The sequence below is a fragment of the Trichoderma asperellum genome, chromosome 7 (genome assembly GCF_020647865.1).
Source record: "Trichoderma asperellum chromosome 7, complete sequence".
Classification (NCBI taxonomy): Eukaryota; Fungi; Ascomycota; class Sordariomycetes; order Hypocreales; family Hypocreaceae; genus Trichoderma; species Trichoderma asperellum.
Window position 1 is genome coordinate 794,272 of NC_089421.1, and position 18,863 is coordinate 813,134.

At 45.6% G+C, this 18,863-nt stretch overlaps 7 protein-coding genes and 1 non-coding gene across 8 annotated transcripts; 3 read left to right on the forward strand and 5 right to left on the reverse strand.

Annotated features, from left to right (window-relative positions):
- Positions 1–248: 248 nt before the first annotated feature.
- TrAFT101_011029 (uncharacterized protein) lies at positions 249–3,211 on the forward strand. The gene is made up of 3 exons (XM_024904390.2): positions 249–955; positions 1,027–2,125; positions 2,195–3,211. The coding sequence occupies exons 1-3, from the start codon at positions 779–781 to the stop codon at positions 2,458–2,460; spliced, it is 1,542 nt and encodes a 513-aa protein (XP_024756975.2). The 5' UTR covers positions 249–778; the 3' UTR covers positions 2,461–3,211.
- A 2,796-nt stretch (positions 3,212–6,007) lies between these two features.
- On the reverse strand, positions 6,008–8,131 carry TrAFT101_011030 (uncharacterized protein). The gene is made up of 8 exons (XM_024910759.2): positions 7,684–8,131; positions 7,476–7,622; positions 7,303–7,419; positions 6,865–7,240; positions 6,687–6,809; positions 6,505–6,627; positions 6,267–6,455; positions 6,008–6,216 (listed from the first exon to the last, which is right to left on the reverse strand). The coding sequence occupies exons 1-8, from the start codon at positions 7,936–7,938 to the stop codon at positions 6,059–6,061; spliced, it is 1,488 nt and encodes a 495-aa protein (XP_024756977.2). The 5' UTR covers positions 7,939–8,131; the 3' UTR covers positions 6,008–6,058.
- A 293-nt stretch (positions 8,132–8,424) lies between these two features.
- Positions 8,425–9,891, reverse strand: TrAFT101_011031 (uncharacterized protein). The gene is made up of 2 exons (XM_024910760.2): positions 9,721–9,891; positions 8,425–9,654 (listed from the first exon to the last, which is right to left on the reverse strand). Exons 1-2 carry the CDS (start codon positions 9,821–9,823, stop codon positions 8,471–8,473), a joined length of 1,287 nt encoding a protein of 428 aa, XP_024756978.2. The 5' UTR covers positions 9,824–9,891; the 3' UTR covers positions 8,425–8,470.
- A 1,014-nt stretch (positions 9,892–10,905) lies between these two features.
- Positions 10,906–11,855, forward strand: TrAFT101_011032 (uncharacterized protein; the record flags this gene model as incomplete). Its single annotated transcript, XM_066129131.1, has 2 exons — positions 10,906–11,034; positions 11,169–11,855. 2 exons carry the CDS (start codon positions 10,906–10,908, stop codon positions 11,853–11,855), a joined length of 816 nt encoding a protein of 271 aa, XP_065985261.1.
- A 359-nt stretch (positions 11,856–12,214) lies between these two features.
- TrAFT101_011033 (uncharacterized protein) lies at positions 12,215–13,276 on the reverse strand (the record flags this gene model as incomplete). The annotated part of the gene is made up of 1 exon (XM_024907001.2): positions 12,215–13,276. One exon carries the CDS (start codon positions 13,274–13,276, stop codon positions 12,215–12,217), a length of 1,062 nt encoding a protein of 353 aa, XP_024756980.1.
- Positions 13,277–13,857: 581 nt separating this feature from the next.
- AXE1_2 (1 carbohydrate esterase) lies at positions 13,858–14,920 on the reverse strand. The gene is made up of 3 exons (XM_024908774.2): positions 14,461–14,920; positions 14,226–14,405; positions 13,858–14,152 (listed from the first exon to the last, which is right to left on the reverse strand). Exons 1-3 carry the CDS (start codon positions 14,824–14,826, stop codon positions 13,982–13,984), a joined length of 717 nt encoding a protein of 238 aa, XP_024756981.1. The 5' UTR covers positions 14,827–14,920; the 3' UTR covers positions 13,858–13,981.
- A 2,430-nt stretch (positions 14,921–17,350) lies between these two features.
- On the forward strand, positions 17,351–17,431 carry TrAFT101_011035. Its single transcript has one exon. It is a non-coding gene; the product is annotated as a tRNA-Trp (tRNA).
- Positions 17,432–17,789: 358 nt separating this feature from the next.
- TrAFT101_011036 (uncharacterized protein) lies at positions 17,790–18,437 on the reverse strand (the record flags this gene model as incomplete). The annotated part of the gene is made up of 1 exon (XM_024900971.2): positions 17,790–18,437. The coding sequence occupies one exon, from the start codon at positions 18,435–18,437 to the stop codon at positions 17,790–17,792; it is 648 nt and encodes a 215-aa protein (XP_024756982.1).
- Positions 18,438–18,863: the final 426 nt, after the last annotated feature.

The window sequence follows — 18,863 nt, forward strand, 5'->3', positions numbered from 1 at the left end:
TTAGTACTTGTACAGGGCCAAGGCCCCCCCCCCCCCCCCCCCCCCCCCCGAAAAGCGGCTTCATTAATTTCGACATCTCGCTTCTGCAGCTCCCCCCTTGGGCCACTCCACTAAAAATCGACGATACAGAGGCCAGACGCGCTGCAGGCCATTTGCTTAGCTGCTGCGAGCTCCATAATATATGCACGACTCCGCGCTCAACCTGTGCTAATTTTCTGCCTTTTGCCATCCTCTCTTCGCCTCCTCCTCTCTCCTCTCCTCGTCCCGTCGTCCTTTTTTTTCTCTCCCCTCTCCATACCATAGACTTGCCAGTTTTTCTTTGGTCATCTGTCATATTTTTATTTTCATTTTTTAATACGTTTATTTACTTAAACTGCCCTTAATATCCTTATCAAGGCTGCACTCGCTCTCGCTCTCTCTCATCGTCAATCATTAATATTAGCGCATCTTTTTTGTTTTTGCTTGTTTCGGCATCTGCATCTGCATCTGCATCTGCTCTTTTCCCAGCTTCCCTTTCGGACTGTCCTTGTTTGCCTGCTAGCGATATCGACCCGGACTCCCGACTCGATTCGTTCTGTTGCCACCGCCTGTTTCTTGTCTCTACAACTGATTTGCTGTTCCTTTTGCTGTCGTGTTTTCTCAACGCCATCGTCCCATCCTTTCGACCTTCCGTTTTATACCTCCCCTCCAATAATCTGGCAATGTTATATGCGTAATATCTAATCACCTAATTACTTCACTGTCAAGTACGGCAACATCTCCGCTGCTGTAACTCAACATGCGCTCCAACACCGTCTTGCTGGCGCCGCTGGCCCTGTTTGCTTCGGGTGCGCTCTCCTTCTATCCGTACACACCACCGTGGTTGAAGGAGATTGAAGAGAAACATGCCGGTGAGGCGAGGAGGAGTGTAGAAGATGGTGTGACGTTTGACATTAAGCGAAGAGCATCAAGACGGGTACGTTTGGTTGGGGTGGCAGACTCCCTATATACAATGTCTATCGTATGCTGACCATCATGTCCTTCAAGGCTCCCGTATCACAAGAACAAAAGGCTGCATGGCAGGCCGCCCTGCTATCTCACAAATACGGCGGCGACGATGATTCTTCGAGCTCGAACAAAAACACAAATCTTGCCAAGCGAGACAACAAGTTCAACATCATGCAGGCCGTCGATCCCAACGAACCAGACACCGCCGGCCTCGACCAAGACGGCACCGATTACTCGTATTTTGTCCAGGCGGAACTTGGCTCCCAGAAGAAAAAGATGTACATGTTGCTCGATACTGGCGCTGGTTCCAGTTGGGTTATGGGTACCGACTGCACATCTCAAGCCTGCACGCTGCACGACTCCTTTGGGCCGAGCGATTCGAGCACCCTCAAAACCAGCTCCAAAACTTTCAACATTGCCTATGGATCTGGATCTGTCAGCGGCTCATTGGTCAACGACACCATTAGCGTCGCCGGCATGAGCTTGACATATCAGTTTGGTCTGGCCTCCAACACGTCTTCCGACTTTGTCCACTTTGCCTTTGACGGCATTCTTGGAATGTCCATGAATAGTGGCGCAAATGAAAACTTTCTTTCTGCATTGGGCGGTGCCGGCTTACTCGACAAGAGCATCTTTTCTGTTGCCCTGAGTCGAGCTTCCGATGGTTACAACGACGGCGAAGTTACCTTTGGTGCCACCAACCCGTCAAGATACACCGGCGCCATCACTTACACGAGTATCCCCGAGGGCACCGATTGGTCCATTCCCTTGGACGACATGTCCTATAACGGGAAGAAGGGAAATGTTGGTGGCATCAATGCCTACATCGACACAGGCACCTCCTACATCTTCGGCCCTTCAAAGAACGTCAAGGCGCTGCACGCCGTCATTGACGGAGCTCAGAGCTCGGATGGCGTCACTTGGACTGTTCCCTGCGATACCACTACTCCCCTGGTCGCTACCTTTTCTGGCGTCGACTTCAGCATCTCTCCCAAGGACTGGGTTTCCCCCAAGGATAGCACTGGAAAGTGTACAAGCAATGTCTATGGCTACGAGGTTGTCCAAGGCTCTTGGCTCTTTGGCGATACGTTTCTAAAGAACGTCTACGCCGTCTTTGACAAAGACCAGAAGCGAATTGGTTAGCAGCCCCCACCTCCTTTTCTTTTTATAAATAACCTACTGGAACTGTAACGCTAACATGATTCAGGATTTGCCAAGCGTACCAACACTAGCACCGGGAACAAGAGCATTGCCACCGCCACGGATTCTGGTGTTGCTTCTGCTACCGGAGCAGCCACTGGCACCTCTACGTTCGAGCCTCCATCCCCAACCGCCTTGGGCCTCAGTGGCCAAGAGACATCAGGAGCTCACCCTACCCAAACACGAACCAGCTCCTCAGCCACCTCATTCCTCCGGACTGGCAGCCCGACCCTTGTTCTATGTATATTGCCGTTTCTTGTACTGCTGGTATGAAATACTACCACGCTCAGTCATTACCTACTATATTTTATAATATGAAACTCCGAGATAGTCCTGGGCAACCTTCCATGGAAAAAACGGTTCACCAAATATAACGCCGTCGTGCGGCCTTTACGTCGCCTGCATAAATGAGAGTTTTGAAGCCGATCTTTGGGCATATCCGAAATGAACGCGCCACCTCCTTCAGTCTTTAAAATTGCTGGAAAGATTAGTCGTATGGGCCTCATCGGCAGTAGGACGTGAAACTCCTATGCTGCTCCGACCCGAGAAAGCTCTATGGTCCTATACACACACATTCGAGCGTAATTCAACTGCACCGGTCGGTACAAAGATAAAAATATCCATGAAAGTACCCTTGACTTGGCATTGTGTTTCAGGTTTGTGAGGCTATGTCTCTCATTCATCTTGGCATAGCCTTTTGAGGTGCATGTGCAAGAGATTTCCCAGGCCTACGGTTGCTTGGCTTTTTTTTTTTTTTTTTTTTTTTTTTATAAAGCGTGTGCGTCCTGGTTGTCAGTACTTGTTTGTCCAAGTCAATTGACGAGCCCAGTGTATGTATTACACTATTTTGCTATTCTAGCATTCCATAGCGAAGCGCACTGCTGCAATGAGACGTCGTGTTGGCGCAAGGGTTATTGTTTGTTATACATACTACTATCGCATAAGCCATGTTTGGAAGTTTTTAGCATGAAGCGAAAAGTCTGTCATTTACAGTAGCCAATGGATGCGAAATACAATGAATGAGTTTAATTTTACTTTTGAAGCTGTCCATCTAACCAACTACCAACAGCAACTGCAGTGCAGCAGCATATTGTGATCCATGCTTTCCAGAATCATCTCCCGTGTATTTTAACCGTGTTAAGCTACCGAACTAATCTCTTAACATTTTGCAATAATAATCTCAATTCTTGTCTACATTGCCTACACTATATAATAAAAATCATATAACTAAACTAGTATATGCCTTATAAAGGAGAATTAATTTTAAACAGAAGATCGATCCAGTAATATACAATAAGGTATTAAAAGTTTAGGCTTAAATATGTTTTTAATAACTTCATAATATATTTTTATAAATAGCTTTATTTGTTGGTGTAACTTGTAGATATATTGTATCTTACGCCGGAGAAGGATTGACGACTACACTTGTTGATGAAGTAAACAATATACTATCTTCAGTAAATCCCAACCCCAGTTATGCAGATATCCATTCAGTACGGTGGCGGTGCGCCGATATAAACCGTCAATGTGTCCGGATTACCAGAAGAAACAAGCCCCGAAACATCTTCGTGTCCATTAGGATTGACATCATCGTAGGAAAACGCGTAGCCTCTCCCGTCTACTTGCAGCTCATGCACGATGCGACTATAATGGTGCGTTGGATCGACTCTGTAGTGATATGACGAATTCAGGCTGGGCTGCACGTCTCCCCCTTGAATGAGGAGCGTCGACCGGACAAATGCGGCGCAAAGACGGGGGACTACAGCGGCGTGGACATGGTTATCGCCTTCTTGGACCTCGAATGGGCCGCTGTTGCAGCTCCAGATGTCGGGGGCTGTGGGCTTAGGATAGTCACGGTTGTCCTCGTTGCAGTGCATGGTGCCGTTGGAGACTTGGCATTCAATTGTGCCCAGCGATGTCTGCGTGTTGATGGAAAGAGTGTGGGAGGAATAATACTCCCATACTGTGTCGACGTAGTCTTGCCAGTAATCTTCAAAGTCAGCTGCGTAGACGCGCTGATAGTAATTTGGAGAGAGGACCCGGACTGGATCTCCCGTTTCGCCGATAACGCACATTGCGAGCCAGAGATAGCCGTCGCTGGTGGTTTGGTTGAACAAGCCTTCGCAGAGCTCGTATACGGCGTTGGGTCTGAGGCCTCGTGTGATTTGGGGCGTGCTGCCGTCTTTCGTTGAGAGGATCATGCTGAGGATGAGGCCAACGAAGTCGACGTAGCTGATGTTGGCGTAGAGAGCGCCGTTGTCGAGATATGTGAACTCGATGAAGCCCCAGTTGAGAGATGAGCTTGGGTCACGGAAATTGTTGACTGAGGGCTGGACGAGGCCGTCTCCGCTTCCTGTGTCGACCATGAAGAATTTGAGATGGCCCTCGCAGAAGTAGACCCTTCCGGAGGTGAGGGGGATTGAGATGTTGAGGGTGAGAGATTCGCCTTTTGGAGGGAGAGGGATAGCAAGATCGTTTTTGATCTCGATGGGGGTGAGAGAGCCGTTGGAGCTGGGGTAGATGAGGTTGCCTTTTGCGTCGATGAAGACAATGGCGCCGTCAGAGTCGAGGCCCTGAATGTAGGCATTGATTGAGCCGCCATTGTGATTGTTATAAAGCTCCAATGGCAAGTTGTGACGGCTTGTATTGTTCCATCCATAGCTTTTGGCTTTGGACATGTTCTTGTGGCGCGTGCCATTGAGAGTGTTGAATTTTGTTATCACGACATCTTCGATTCCGCCTGATTGAGCGATGGTGAAGCCTCTATCGTTTGAAATGTGGGCGTTGAGGCGGAGAGAGGACGCGATGCCTGCAAATGCACAGATGAGAATTAGACAATGCATGACGAGACGTGATGATGAGTGAGAAGTTCTAGGCATAAAGATGCTATGCTGGTGAAGAGCAATGATCTGTATTGAACAAAGAACAGAAAAACAGGGCATTTCTATATGATATCAACTCCGTCACAGCCGCGTTCCCCTCCAATTTGCAACCCTTGATTGGTCTGATATCCCGAACTCAATGGCCTCGCTTAAAGACTTGGAGTAACATCCTGCTCCACACATTGGTACGAAAGATCGTAACGATATCCGGTTTCATTATCCAAGTTTCGAATGCTTGAGTGTGAACTTCCCAGATTGTGCGATTGTATCTTGAGTGGATGTCGCAGCCGAAGGTTTAAATAGGTCGAGATATAAATAGCTGGGGCTAAATATCGTGGCGTAATGTCTTTATGCCAAGTAAGAAAGCTTTAGAATAGGGCATAGACGAGGCTGCTTGGTATATGAAATGATCCATATGGTAAATAAGATCTATGGCCATCTTGGTACATGTATATAGCCATCAATATGATCAAAGTTGTATAAGTGTGTCTAAGACTAGGCCAAAGACTAGGCGACAGCGATGAAGTGATAGCTACAACTAAAGCTTTTTTTTTTTTTTTATGTTAGATAGCTTAACGGAGCACTGACTAAAAGCGCCAAGTCGTATCTAGTGCTACTCTAACTTTCACTCAAAATCGTGGAGCCAGGGCTAGAGATTTGATTCGAACGATATAATTAGAGATTTGGTTTGGCGATGTGGCTAAGTGGCTGATGGGGCCGCAAAGGTATTGTAGGGGGGGAATCTTGGTAAGCGACATTGATAGAATTCAATGTATGTGGTGGTGTTATAACATCACCCGAACAGACGAATGGACAGATGGATGAAAGAGAGATTAAAGATCAAAGGATATCAGCGATAGTATATATTATGTTTAAATAACAAATGTGGCAATGGGGGATATGGAGCGAAATTCTAGTCGAGTCTGAATAGTATGGCTCTCCATCTGCTCCTCACCAGAGATGACAATATTTTATTACAAAGAGAGAGCTTATATGTTTGGCACTGGGCGAGGCGCAGCCACTGCCTCGTATGCTGCCATGAAACGCACCAGCGACTCTTCATCGTTTGCCCTAGCTAGGAAACTCAATCCGAATGGGCGTCCGTTGTATCGCAGCTGTCCGACTGGCGCAGTGGCGATGGGGTAGCCTATTCTGAGGTTAACAACATCAATTGTACAATACAGGGGTTCGATTTACCTGCTGCAGCGGCATGTATGCAAAGTGAACTATCGCCAGGTGCCGCAATAATATTTAGTCCTTGAGTGTCGAAAGCGTTGTTGATGATCTGCTGTCCGATAGGTCGGAATCTACTCTTCAAGGATTCGATCTTTTCCGGCTCGTCGTTGTAAGTGAGAGACTTTTCAAGGTCATTTTGCTCCGTATAGGCTAAGGTTATCATTAGTTAAAGAATACACTTGAGGCTAACGCAACTCACGAGGGGGCATAGCTTTCTCGCTATTCTCTCGGTTAAATTTGACAATGTCTTCGACACTCCTCACGGGACATTCGTCAAACGAGTCGACGAATCGAGGGATGCATACGTTTTTAAATTCCCAAACTATGTTGTTGAATTAGTATATCGAGCCATTTGTACCATCCGGTGGCATTTATACTTGCATGCGATTGGCGTAATGGCAGGCTCTCCGTCCACAGTCAATTCTTCGACGCCTGCAATCTCGGCAGGATATTTCAAGGCACACCCCCTTTTCTTGAGAAGTTCAACGACTGCCTCGTATTCTTCTACCTGTGAGGACAGTGAGAATTAGACATGCTATATATTCAAGATGGCTTCAACCTACCATTTGCTCTGCCGTTCCTTCATGCTGTGGACACATTTCTTCGCTTATTGTCCACGCGCGAGGATCGAGAAATCCAACCGACAGCCCTTCCCAGGTCCCAAAACAAGTAGAATCGAATGTGCGCTTCAGTAAGATCTCAGCCATCAGTCGTATGTCTGCAGCGCTTTTTGCCATGGGTCCCGCGCAGTCGAAGAAATCCGACAGCGCGTATAGACCAGTTGTATCAAGGGCACCGTGTGTTATTTTGAGAGCATATAGCCCTGCGCGAGTCGATGGAGTGACGATGGATCCGACTGTTTCTGTTCCCATCGCCAGAGGACTAAAGCCTGCAGCTACAGCAACAGCGGAACCTGTGGAGGACCCCCCTGGGGCCTAGTAAACATGAGTATCATCTATTACACGCATCTCACAACTTTATCAGCGGTTATACTCACCGAGTGCCCTATTAGAGTCTCGTTTTCTTCAATCTTGCCGACGTATGGAGACAGCGTCTGGCCGCCATGACTCGACCAACCCGACATTATGGTTGTCATTTTCATGCCAGCGAATTCCTGCCATATTAGAGTGTGTCAGCGAAGTAACGAGCTTGCTACAATAGGATCCCCACCGTCATGTTTCCCTTTCCCAGTATAATCAAGCCAGCATCTATTAGGGTTTGCGCAATTGCAGAGTTCTTTGCTGTTTTGGCTCCGACAAAGGCCCATGATCCCAAAGTAGTGCTCATGCCAAGATCGGCAGCAGTTATAAAGCTATCCTACAAGCCAAATTAGTCTTTTGCGACATCAAACAGAATGCTCATTCGTGCTCATACCCACCTTGAGGACAATTGGAATTCCATGAAATGCGCTGCGGATCTTGCCATTCCTACGCTCTTCATCCAGAGCTGCAGCGGCACTCACCACCTTATCTCGAGGCGCAGCGGAAATGAAAGCGTTGAAGACTGGCTCATGGCGATCAATCTGTTCAAAGTACTGCTGGACAATTTCCACGCTGGTGATCTTATTTTCTACTAGGAGGCGTTGCAGATCCACGGCGTTTACGGTCAAAACGTTGAATGATGAGCTGGACATTTTGTCAGACTATTTTTGCTGAATGATAAAAGATCAATGCAAAATAGGAAGTAAAATGGTGTTCTTCCCTAATCTTGGTAACGAAGTTGAGGGAACTGGGGCCGAATATATGCAGGCGACTCGCTATTTGTATGCCTAGGTAAATGCATGTGGCTGACAGCACGCGCATATGTAATTTTATATTACCGTAGATTACGAAGCTCACCGGAATTCGCGTTTATAAATTCGGTTGCCTGGTAAGAGTCCATCTAGTTTCATACTTTTTCCCCTCCAACAGACAAAAGTTCCAAGTGAAATTTCTAGGCAGAATTTAATTCTAATCGCGGGAGATTCTTGGATGCGGGGCTTTAATTGCGCAGATTGACACTGACTATAAGAAAACTGAATATTATCACTACATGTAGGTTTAATATTATATTAATTGATGCCTATTTAAATATTGAAATCACGAACAAAAACATATACTGTATAAGATCTTGTGTTTACTATAATACAACAACTATTATGACTTACTTCTGTCGCATTTAGCATGCTATCTACTTGTATCTTCTGGCGACTGATTTACAGCACGCGCGGTTGGCGCCGTGGAGCTGGCATCCTGGCAATTGGAACCAGAAGGCTCAGCTTGTATCTTGACACCGGCATCCTTGGAGCCACCAACAACAGCTTCCTTTCCTTTCGGCTCGCCTTCGAGGTCACTTTGCTTTTTCTTGGCCCCCCCGAATTCCCATAAGGTGGGAAGCCAAAACACCATAAAAACTGTATATGGAATCACCACCAATGCGCCAATCGCCGCGGCGATTACATAGCCCAGAATCTTTGCCCCAAGTACCACGTCTTTAAACATGCCCACCACGAAGGATGTTAGCACGAGGGCGCCCAGTGTCAACGTGATGCCAAATATCGTGGCCAACAGAGCAGGACGCAGTATCGCCTTGTACCAATGGTACTTGAAGAGTCTGCTCTCCAGCTCTTTCGCCGAGGAGAGCAAAAGCATGATCACAACCAAAAGCGCAACTGCCGCTGCGAGCAGAACCACAGCGCCGAAGAAATCGTACAGCAGATCGCCCAAGTCCTTGAAGCGTGACTGCATACTAAGGACGCCTGCTGATAGGGACAGAAGTAGGAAAATTGTAGCTAGAAGCGTTAACATCTGGACGTTGCTCGACTGGCTCATTTCCTTGGATAGTCTCAGTAGCTGGAGATTGTGATCCAGGTCGCCTGAAATCCTGCTGAGACGCGTCATGATGTCCTTGCTACAGCCCCGGATCTCAGCACCCAGAACTGCCAGCCTTGTGCTGTTCTCCCCTATACCGTCATCCAGGGCCAAGACGACGTCAAGCAACGACTCAGTGGTAGCTGTCAGCTCGGCAGCAAGGCTTCTGAGTTGTCTATAGAGATGAGAGTCCGTCATGATGGCTTTAAGATTCCAGCGCCGCAGTTCGACTTCCCGAGGGTCGTACATGAACATGCGAGGGGCTGCATAATCCATTGTGAAGCTCTGTAAGAAGTCAGAAAATAGGTTAAGGTTGGCATGGTGAAGCTGAAGAAAAAAGATTTGCCCGAGATTGCGTCTCGTCCTCTGCGGGAGATATATGTCCCCAAGCTGTCTAAATTCTGATAGAAATCGTTCTGTGGTTGCGAATGATGGCAATGTATTGACTTTGATCTTTGTGGCAACTGCATTGGTTGTATACGCCTCGCATACAATTAAGGCTAAACACCATTAGCCACCTCATAGTGACGGGTCTCAGATGTGCTAGATGGATGGGTATTGTATACCTCCCAGTGCTCCGCCAAGGTCATCATCTATCTGTAGCCTCCTTACAGTCCGGCCCCAGAGCAAGCTTGAGCGTCCGGCGAGTTCGGCTAATTCTTTTCTCATATATCGAAGAGCTTTTGATGTAGTGACTTGTTAAGAATGAGTAGAGTCAATGATATGGTATCCTTCTAGTATGCACCACGGTTTCGAATTGGCATCCCTCCACTGGCGGGTTGCTGCCCGAAACCCAGTGGCAGAAGTCTCCACCAAATCAGGCGACGATTTGAGCATTTTCTTTGGTATGAAACGCTCAGTGAAGCTCACAAATCTGTTTTTGGATTGCTTCGGACTTTCAACGCTAATAATATCCTCTGTCAATCCTATAGGGTCAATCCGGATTTTGATGACTGAGGATTCGGATTGTATCTCTTCCCGGGAGTCTTGAGAGAAGCTGAGACGTATCAAAGCGCCTAAGATGAGAGAAGCCATGTTTTCTTGTGTTGGTTTAGGAACCCTACTGCGACCAACATGTAATGCTACTAATTGAAGACTGTCAGTCGGGGATAGCAAGTTGGGAGCTGAAAACAAATATTTGTGAGGGGGGTTATGTCACGAGAGACATGACGTCCTATCATTGGTACAAGCGAGCGCCGCGCTCATACAATGCCAGCACATAGGTATAGGTAGCTTATGCAATAACCTCGCCTATATATATACCTGATATGTCTCACAAACGACAGGAAGACTAATCACTTGCCGATCATGCAGAACTAGTTAATCAAGTAGCGCTAAGAAGTACAAAATGGCCCTGTATCCTGGTGGTAAAAAAGTAAGATCTGTTCTTATACATAGGAATAGCTGTAAGCTTGAGAGTCAATACGTAATAGTTTCACCCTGCTATGTCCATTTATGAATATCACAAAGTTGTTATAGTTTGCGAAATAAAAAGCCCGAAAGCCCGATATTTCTAACTAAAAACAAGATTGATAGAGTACGATCTCTTGCAGCCATTGCAAAGCCCCCCGCGTCTCCTTCCCTTTTCAGACTAATTTAGTATATGGCCACATTGGTGCCTGCGGGCTGAACTTTTGACTCAGAGCGGGAAATCGAGAACGCACGTTCTGGTATCAGCATTTAAAGCTTCAGAAATCTGCTTCTAATCTTGATGATCCAACCTGGGCTTTTCAATCAGTAGAAGTACAATTATGTCTAGCAAAATCGTTCAAAATGAAGAGGATCCATTCGAGATCTATGATCTCGATTCCGGGCGGAAGCTGCTGCACGAGTACAGCGGAATTCCCGATGAAGATATGAGGGATCATATTGAATTAATTGTAAGTTATGATCACACATACTCCTCCGTTGAATCTCATTTAGCTAAAGCTTGATAGCAAACAAAAGCTCTTCAAGTGGTATAACGCCCTTTTATCCACCCATGCTTCAGATCACCAATACTAACCTGTTTTAGCGACCTTATCCATGCATTAGACGGTACCGTTTCTTGGATCTGATCATGATGACCACGGATGTGTATCAAGAAGTCTTGGATCGAGTAAAAAAGGGTGAAAAATTCATGGACCTGGGCTGTTGCTTTGGCCAAGAGATTCGCCAACTTGTCCACGACGGCGCGCCTTCTGCCAATACATATGGCTCCGATCTTTGGGAAGACTTTCTGTCCATCGGCTACGAATTATTTAAAGACAAAGACCGACTGGAAACTAAATTTATAGCGGCTGACATCTTTGATGATTCTTCTCCGCTTGTGGGATTGACTGGAAAGATGAATATCATTTATGTTGGGGATTTTTTCCACCTCTTTAGTCTTGAAGAACAGGAGAATGCTGCAACCAGAGTCGCTCAGCTGTTGGCCCCACAACCTGGTTCTCTAATTATTGGAAGACAGTCAGGTAGTGAGATTGCAGGGGAATATTCGCGGGCTAGTGATACCAGCGGGAGGAGGCACTTTCAGCATAATCCCCAAAGCTGGAAAGAGCTGTGGGAGCGCATTGGCGAGAAAACGGGGATTAAATGGTCGACAGAGGTGAATATATGCCCCGAATTCAAGTTCAAATCCGCTGTGCGGGAAGACAAGTCAAGTGAGGTTCAACGTCTCATGAGCGCCAAGGGGTTGAGATTTATCATCAGGCAGTTGTAGCATAGTATTCTAACATAGTTCCACAGCTGTCAGATTTTTTGTCAAATGTAATGTATCGGTATAAAAATTATGGATTCCTTACGTATCGTTCCGCGATCAAACCCTATAAAGCGATTTTGAAGCAAAGCTGCGAAGGAGATTTGCGAAGGTCTTAACAAGGCGCCTCGAACGGCTGACTACGATTAAACTAGGTGGCTTTGATCAAACTAGGTGGCTTTGATTGGCGCAGCAGCTTTGTTAACCACTATGAACGCTTTGAGCGGGTTTTATTATAGCTACAACGTATTATCGCTCTCCGACTGAAATATACCCGTACTGGTCTGAGAGCGTTACACACATTCAAAGCGCGGATGCCTTCGCTAGGAATCTCCAATTTCATCGTTCGAAGTAGTGGCTGCAGCCTGCCTGATCTTCTCCATGAGCAGCTTGGGAAGCTCCTTGATTTGATCTGATCGCGTTGCCAAAGCTTTGGCACTCGATTCCAGAAATCGGTCTTCAAAAATATTCCATAGCTTCTGATCAGCCGTAGCCAAGCGGCCAGGCCGAGGATACCATGGATCATTGCCCCAAAAAGCGCTGCAAGCTTGCTCAATACCGCTTTCATCAAGAGTCAAATCCCTGCACAAGTCAAAATCCAATATCCAAATTGCATGCGGGCCTAATATGTTGATATTGTTTAGACACGCATCCTCAGATTGCACCTGGGGGCGTTTGCAGATATTGGATTTGCTCCGCGGCCGAGCAAGTACAAACTCAACATCATTGCCATCTACTTCTGCAACCCAGTGCATAAAAGCAAGAGCGTCTGCCATGACAAGTGCATAATCACTGGGATCAATGCCCAGTTGTTCCATCTGATCCAGATGTAGTGGAAAGTTTCGAAGGCTGAAAGTTCGCAGGCGCTTCCTCGACTCTGTACCAGTCTCGGGAGTACGATACCTTCGGCGGCCAAGATATGGTCGGATAAGACAATGCTCGTTGCTTGAACTGTTCATGGCGCTCTCTTCATCAACGTCGGGGCGGAATTTTCGTATGAGGAGTCTCCGAGTGGAAGCCTGAACCGGTATGATCTTCTCACTGACAATAGCATTGCATGCTGTGTAATTTTCAGGTAATCTTGGCAGGATGCCAGACCATGTTGAGCTATCTTGCGAATTGAGGAATCCGAAAGACTCAGGGATGGCGAATGATGAAGGATGAGATTGCGAAGATGCTCTCAGCAATTTTTGATGCATCTTGTACTCGTGAGAGATTGATCTTCCTGTACTTCCATCTTCGCGTTTCATGGCCAGATGGCCATGTCCGTCGCATTTTGGACAACGAGTTGCCCATACTGTTCCACAGCGGCCTTGGCCTATTCTTTCCAGCTGCGTTGATTCATGTGCGACAGATAGTTCCTGGATGCCAGCTTTCGTGTCCATGGTGTGCAAATATATTGGGTGTGGCCGATGAAATAAAATGCGATTGCGTGAGTAGTCTGAGTCGATACGGTGAGAAAGGAGATCATCGAGGCGCAAGCAGTGCCGTTGGAGAAAACCAGCTTTTGTTGTTGTTTTTAGCTTAAATTTTGAAGAGTAAACAAAAATCTGCTGGCGTAAAGTTGTCGCAGCGACTGGCTACGTGAAAATGCACTACTCCTCTAGCTCAGCCACGGGATGGCCGTGTTAAGCTTGCACTTTCGCGTAAGGGTCTAGGTATATTCATCTACCTATTTCTAGAAGCACCTTGATCCATCACGAACTCCATCACTGCAACACACCTGTCATTGCTTCAAAGAGATATTCCTACTTTCTTGTTTTTACCTAAGCTGAGCACTTGTTTCAATACACGTTTTCATGCTGCTAGCAATCAAAACGAAGAGCGCAGTTGTGTAGTGACTTTGTTCAGGGCTCATTTTACAAATCGTGCAGCTTGTTTCATGATATCATTGCGTTACTGTCACAAATATTCTAGTATTAGATGCACACAGTTATAAAGTTCACAATAGTCATCAACTCAATAAACAGAATGATCAATTTGAAGTGTAAATGCCATATTACTTTTATACGTGATAGCCATCGCCCTTGACGGACATTCCAACAACCCACTACATCATTAGAGTCATCAGCGCCCAATAATTCCTCAACTTATGAGAGCTTGCTGTTGATAAAAGCGAGGGCTTGCTGGCCGTACTCCTGGCCGTAGCCTTGGTGAGTGGCAGGGTTGTTTCCATTGCAGCAGTATGGGTCTGAGGCATCACAGTACGACTTGATCTTGGATGCGCTGGGACAAGAGAAGCCAGCTGGGCGGGGATCGAACTAGTAAGAGTATCAGGGTTAGAAGGCAATAATCTACAAACACTAACCTATTTCGTAACTGGAGAACACTTACACCTTGGGTAGCACAGGTTCCGACATTGTACGGCAGTCCGTGAATGTTTCGAGGGTCTCCCATAAAGATTGCGGCCTTGATAGCAGAGACTGCTCCTGCAGATAAAGGAACAGCAGTATTGCCATATCCCTCAGCAGGGTCACCTCCACCGCAAAATGCGTCATCAAAGATTTGGCCACCCTTTTACATCGTTTGTTAGTATTTGATACATTCATAGGGCGATAGAGGCACAGACCTGCGAGTATCCGACTAAGACTAGCTGTGTGTTTGGGCAAGAGTTGTGGAAGTTGTTCACCGCCGTGACAACTGCGTTGATACCTTGAACAACCGAGTTGGCATAGCTAACTCCGCCACAAGAAGACTGGCCACCACAAGCTGGGTAGTTGATGGCCTCGGACGTGGTTCCAGGATGAGCTGAGATGACCAGATTCACAACAGTACCAGATGAACCATATCCCGGCGGTGCCGTAGTCTCACGAGCACCGAAGACATGAATCTTCGGGCATTGACGTTTCTCAACTTTCTCAACATCTACTGGGCTACCCGTGGCAAGAAGAGCCTGACCCAGCAAAAAGGTGATGGTGTTCTTGACTGAAGGCATTTTAATTTTAAAAATAGAGAGACAGCTAGTGGTGGGCCAATGAAGAGTAAGATGGTGGTTATTCAAAAGATGAATGATGTTTAGGGCGAATGAGATATTATATAGCATCGTGAATCTAATAATAGTCTCCCCAAACATCTATATTTGACCTTATTCACATGATCCAAGATTTTTTTCATCACTGCTGGCTCACTGCTTGTCAAAGCCCCAATTCTTTCTAGTTGTTGTCGTATTCCTTTCCCCCAGCACTCACCCTTACACCTACGTCTAGAATTAGGCTAAATCAACTCTCATCGTAACCCTGTATCCTAATTGGGTACTTGACTTTTAAAGCAATATATCAATCGTCAAATTTGTCTATGCGTTTACATTTACGTACTAGTATAATGCGTATACGAATTGAAGATCATCGCTCAGTTCGCAATTATACTTCACCAATAAAAAAAAATGCAGCAAGGATATCTTATAAACATTCCCTTTAGGCCGAGGAGCCGATAGCGAGTCTTCCGATTCCTCTGGTGAATGATTGGAGAGGTTATCTCTCATTTTAGCCGCTCTCATGCGCTCATACTCGTTAGAACTCGGTTATGACTATTGTTTTTCTTTCCCTTTTCCCTTTTCCTTTTTTTTTTTTTAAAAAAAAAAGTACTACACTACAATGCAATTTTGGGAATACAAGTCCAGCATTTCACACTGAATCTCTTCTCATTAGTGTTTGTAAAATAATAACATCGCCACCATAAATTACATTTAATTCCCGGTGTACTCGCTTGGGGAGCTCTGGCGTTGTCAGACAACCACATCTTTACCATAGCTTGGGGGCGGCATCAAGTCGAGCGCCTTGGCATCCAAAACCTTATTGTTTAATGCAGGCCGCATCATGTAGGTCTTCCAAAGACACCGAAGGCGGGTTGGCTGAAGGTCTTTAACCCCACACTGGGGCGGATGCTACAACGAAGAGCCACCATGATGTGACATCTTGGCAAGCTTAGCATTGAATTCTAGATACACCATTGGCAGGCTAATATACACCTACTTAGCCGGATGCACCCCAGATCTTCAAAGCCATTCTCGACCATCCGATGGCCGACTTAAGGTTGGAATGAGCCGGCGTTAGTGCGCTACTGTCTCTGGAGCGGTTGTGGACGATTCGGCACGAAGCGTGATGATTAACCTATTGTAGTAATGCCGTTGAACCGGCACTTGAGAAATTTAGGCAATATTGTTGCCGTGCTGTTGATGGTAGATGAAGAGTTCCACCCCCACAAGCCGCTCACATACGCTTGGTGGTCCTTCTTAAGTGGTGTCGGATATTGAAACAAGAAACGTCTTTTCTGCTGCATAGCAGGCCCAAAATCAGGATTTGAGACCATGGCAGCGGAACGGCTGACTTTAGTTGTAGAACATGCTTCTCAACGCTACCACCGACTTTCAACAACTCAAATTTCCGATAGACAGAGTTCAAGTACTTCGTGATTGCAGATGTATGACTTCTACATAATGCACTTTCTCAACATTCCAATCGTTGCCGCTGCCGACAATTATCTCCCATCTTTTATCTCGCGATTGTTCGAAAGGATATCGATAGTAACTAATGTAGGCAATTCTTTTACGAAACTTTAAACACATGGCTTTCTACTATGTTGTTTACTCTCTTGATGTAGTCATGAGCCGGCTTGGAAGAAATTGAAGCTGTTGGTTCGAATACTATAGAGAATACAAGATTGATCAGAATCCTTCTTCCACATCTAACTCAATGTCAACTATTAGCTCAGATGCTGAGCCGTTACTTCAGAACATATCTATAGTTAAATGTTTTCAATCGTACTACCTATCCATTTAGGATAATAACTAAATCTACTGTTTATGGAAGACCTGCATAGAGAAGAAGTGGTAGAAGGGAGAAATTGGATAGGATGCTAGAGGGGGGCAGGAAATAATGGTGATGCTTAAAAGATAGCTGTCGCATGGCAGCCCAGCTAGATGATCATTAGCTGAAACGAAGATATGAATTCGTCTTTGCAAAATCGCAAATCAGTCGCAATAACAGAGGCCCATATTGATTAGCGAAGCGAAATCGATAAAACCAATACACCTTATTCTACTGACGGCCATAAAACTACAAGTCTAAGTCCGTGGGGTTAAAAGATAGTTTCGTCAGAGGTAAACGAGGACTTTAGATTCCGTATCCTTGCATATTGATTCTTAGAGGACATATTTTATCTTTACGTGGCATGGCGCAGTTATGTAACGTTTCGATATAAAAATGAAGAAACCTGAGCTTGGTATTGGAAGGGAGATTGTTATTTTGCAATGTTGTGTGCACTTCAAAGACCATTGTCAATTTAGATGATTGTCTAATAAAAAAAAAAAGACTACTACTACTTGAGCGCTATCAGAATAATTAAATAATTCTTGTCGAAAAACATTAGGTTGGTCTTGATAATAGAGCACCTCATTTTAGTAAATCACGGGTTGTGCGCTAGAGTTTATAGTCACTTTATTTTTCTGAAGCACATCAACAGGACCCATGGCGCAACGGTAGCGCGTCAGATTCCAGCTCGGAATCTCCTGAAGGTTATCCGTTCGAATCGGGTTGGGTTCAATACCCTTCAACATATTTTTTTGTTCCCCCACTACAACGAATGCATATTTTTGCCATTTTCCATGGTTGACCTAGCGGTTATTTATAGGAGAAGACCAACTATGTGACTAAATTACTCAGAAGATGACACGAACACTAGCGCTTAATACAGTTGGGTCTTGGTTGGCAACGGAGGTACCGCTAAATTGTTGATTGAGCAAAGGGTAATGAGTACAAATTTTGGATAAGTTTATTCGATACCAATTCTGCAACCGTAATGATGCTGAACATTCTAGCTACCGAATAACGAATGCTAAACTGCGCAGAGAATTTGATAGTCTAATAATCATCATCCCTTCTCTTATGTAACACGAATGGTCTACAGAGAATCTACCCACGCAAGCGCAGTGGTAGTCTCCAGTCTCTGCCTATAATCAGGATCAATGTGGATGTTCCTCACGACTCCCTTTGTATCAACCAGAATAGTTGTCGGAATAGGCACAGCCATAGAATCATCGCCATTTCGAACTTTCAAATCAATTTCGAACGCATTGAATATAGGTTCAACAGACTGGGGTTGATCCCAGACGATCCCAAGCTGCCTAGCGAATTTGTTGCCCACATCCGACAAAACTTCAAACTTGAGATCGTTCTTCTCAGCAGTAGATAGAGAAGAGTTGGGCAGCTCAGGAGAGATGGCCACGATAGTCACGCCTTTGGCGTGAAATTCATCGAGATGCAGTTGCAAAGAACGCAGAGCCAAATTGCAAAAAGGGCACCAGTCACCACGGTAGAAAGTGATTAGAACTGGGCCTTTGGCAAGGAGGCTATCACTAGTCACTTCTTTGCCAAGGGCATTGGGCAGCTTGAAACTTGGAAGAGAAGCTCCAATTTGAATAGAATCATTTTTATCAAAAGTGGCTTTCAAACTGGCAATTGATTCTTTGATGGCTGAAACGACTGGAGCAGGCGCGTTTTGGTTGACTTTCTCGACAATCGCAGACAGCTGGGAAGCTAGGGTAGACATTTTTGGATATTTTAAAAATAATATGAAGAATAAGAGTGAGGAAGTTGTCCTTGAAGAATTCTATGCAATTGTCTGCAGAATGAGTTTTGATGATGCCATTCCCAATTTCATCCTCGCTGGCATCTGCATCATATATACATTTTTCAAGAATTTTACAAAAGCTGTAGAAATATTTCCAATTTGTCAGGAAGTGTTTTGTAAGCCATGGTCTCTACTCCACTGAGATAATGATTGTTAATCTTTGCTGCGTAACGATGAGAAATAGCTCAACAGCTCATGAGTTGGGAGTTTAACGTTGGTCGATGAAAGATCATTTGTATTGGATAGAACGCATATTGGTTTCCACCAGTATTCCACGTTTGGGCTAGACTATTTGATATGGGATGGCGCATGGCAAGTTTTTGCGTGCGGGTTTCTATTGGATGG

Excerpts from the sequence above, each read along its gene's own strand:
- TrAFT101_011030 (XM_024910759.2), bottom strand. The coding sequence starts at position 7,938 with ATGTCCAGCTCATCATTCAACGTTTTGACCGTAAACGCCGTGGATCTG. Across the intron at positions 6,456-6,504 it reads CGAGAAAGCTATGCCCCCTC|CCTATACGGAGCAAAATGAC; the intron begins GTGAGTTGCGTT and ends TGATAACCTTAG. Across the intron at positions 6,217-6,266 it reads CATACATGCCGCTGCAGCAG|GCTACCCCATCGCCACTGCG; the intron begins GTAAATCGAACC and ends ACCTCAGAATAG.
- TrAFT101_011031 (XM_024910760.2), bottom strand. The coding sequence starts at position 9,823 with ATGAGAAAAGAATTAGCCGAACTCGCCGGACGCTCAAGCTTGCTCTGG. Across the intron at positions 9,655-9,720 it reads CCTTGGCGGAGCACTGGGAG|CCTTAATTGTATGCGAGGCG; the intron begins GTATACAATACC and ends AATGGTGTTTAG.
- AXE1_2 (XM_024908774.2), bottom strand. The coding sequence starts at position 14,826 with ATGCCTTCAGTCAAGAACACCATCACCTTTTTGCTGGGTCAGGCTCTT. Across the intron at positions 14,406-14,460 it reads TCTTAGTCGGATACTCGCAG|GGTGGCCAAATCTTTGATGA; the intron begins GTCTGTGCCTCT and ends ACGATGTAAAAG. Across the intron at positions 14,153-14,225 it reads GAACCTGTGCTACCCAAGGT|TTCGATCCCCGCCCAGCTGG; the intron begins GTAAGTGTTCTC and ends TACTCTTACTAG.
- TrAFT101_011029 (XM_024904390.2), top strand. The coding sequence starts at position 779 with ATGCGCTCCAACACCGTCTTGCTGGCGCCGCTGGCCCTGTTTGCTTCG. Across the intron at positions 956-1,026 it reads AGCGAAGAGCATCAAGACGG|GCTCCCGTATCACAAGAACA; the intron begins GTACGTTTGGTT and ends ATGTCCTTCAAG. Across the intron at positions 2,126-2,194 it reads CAAAGACCAGAAGCGAATTG|GATTTGCCAAGCGTACCAAC; the intron begins GTTAGCAGCCCC and ends AACATGATTCAG.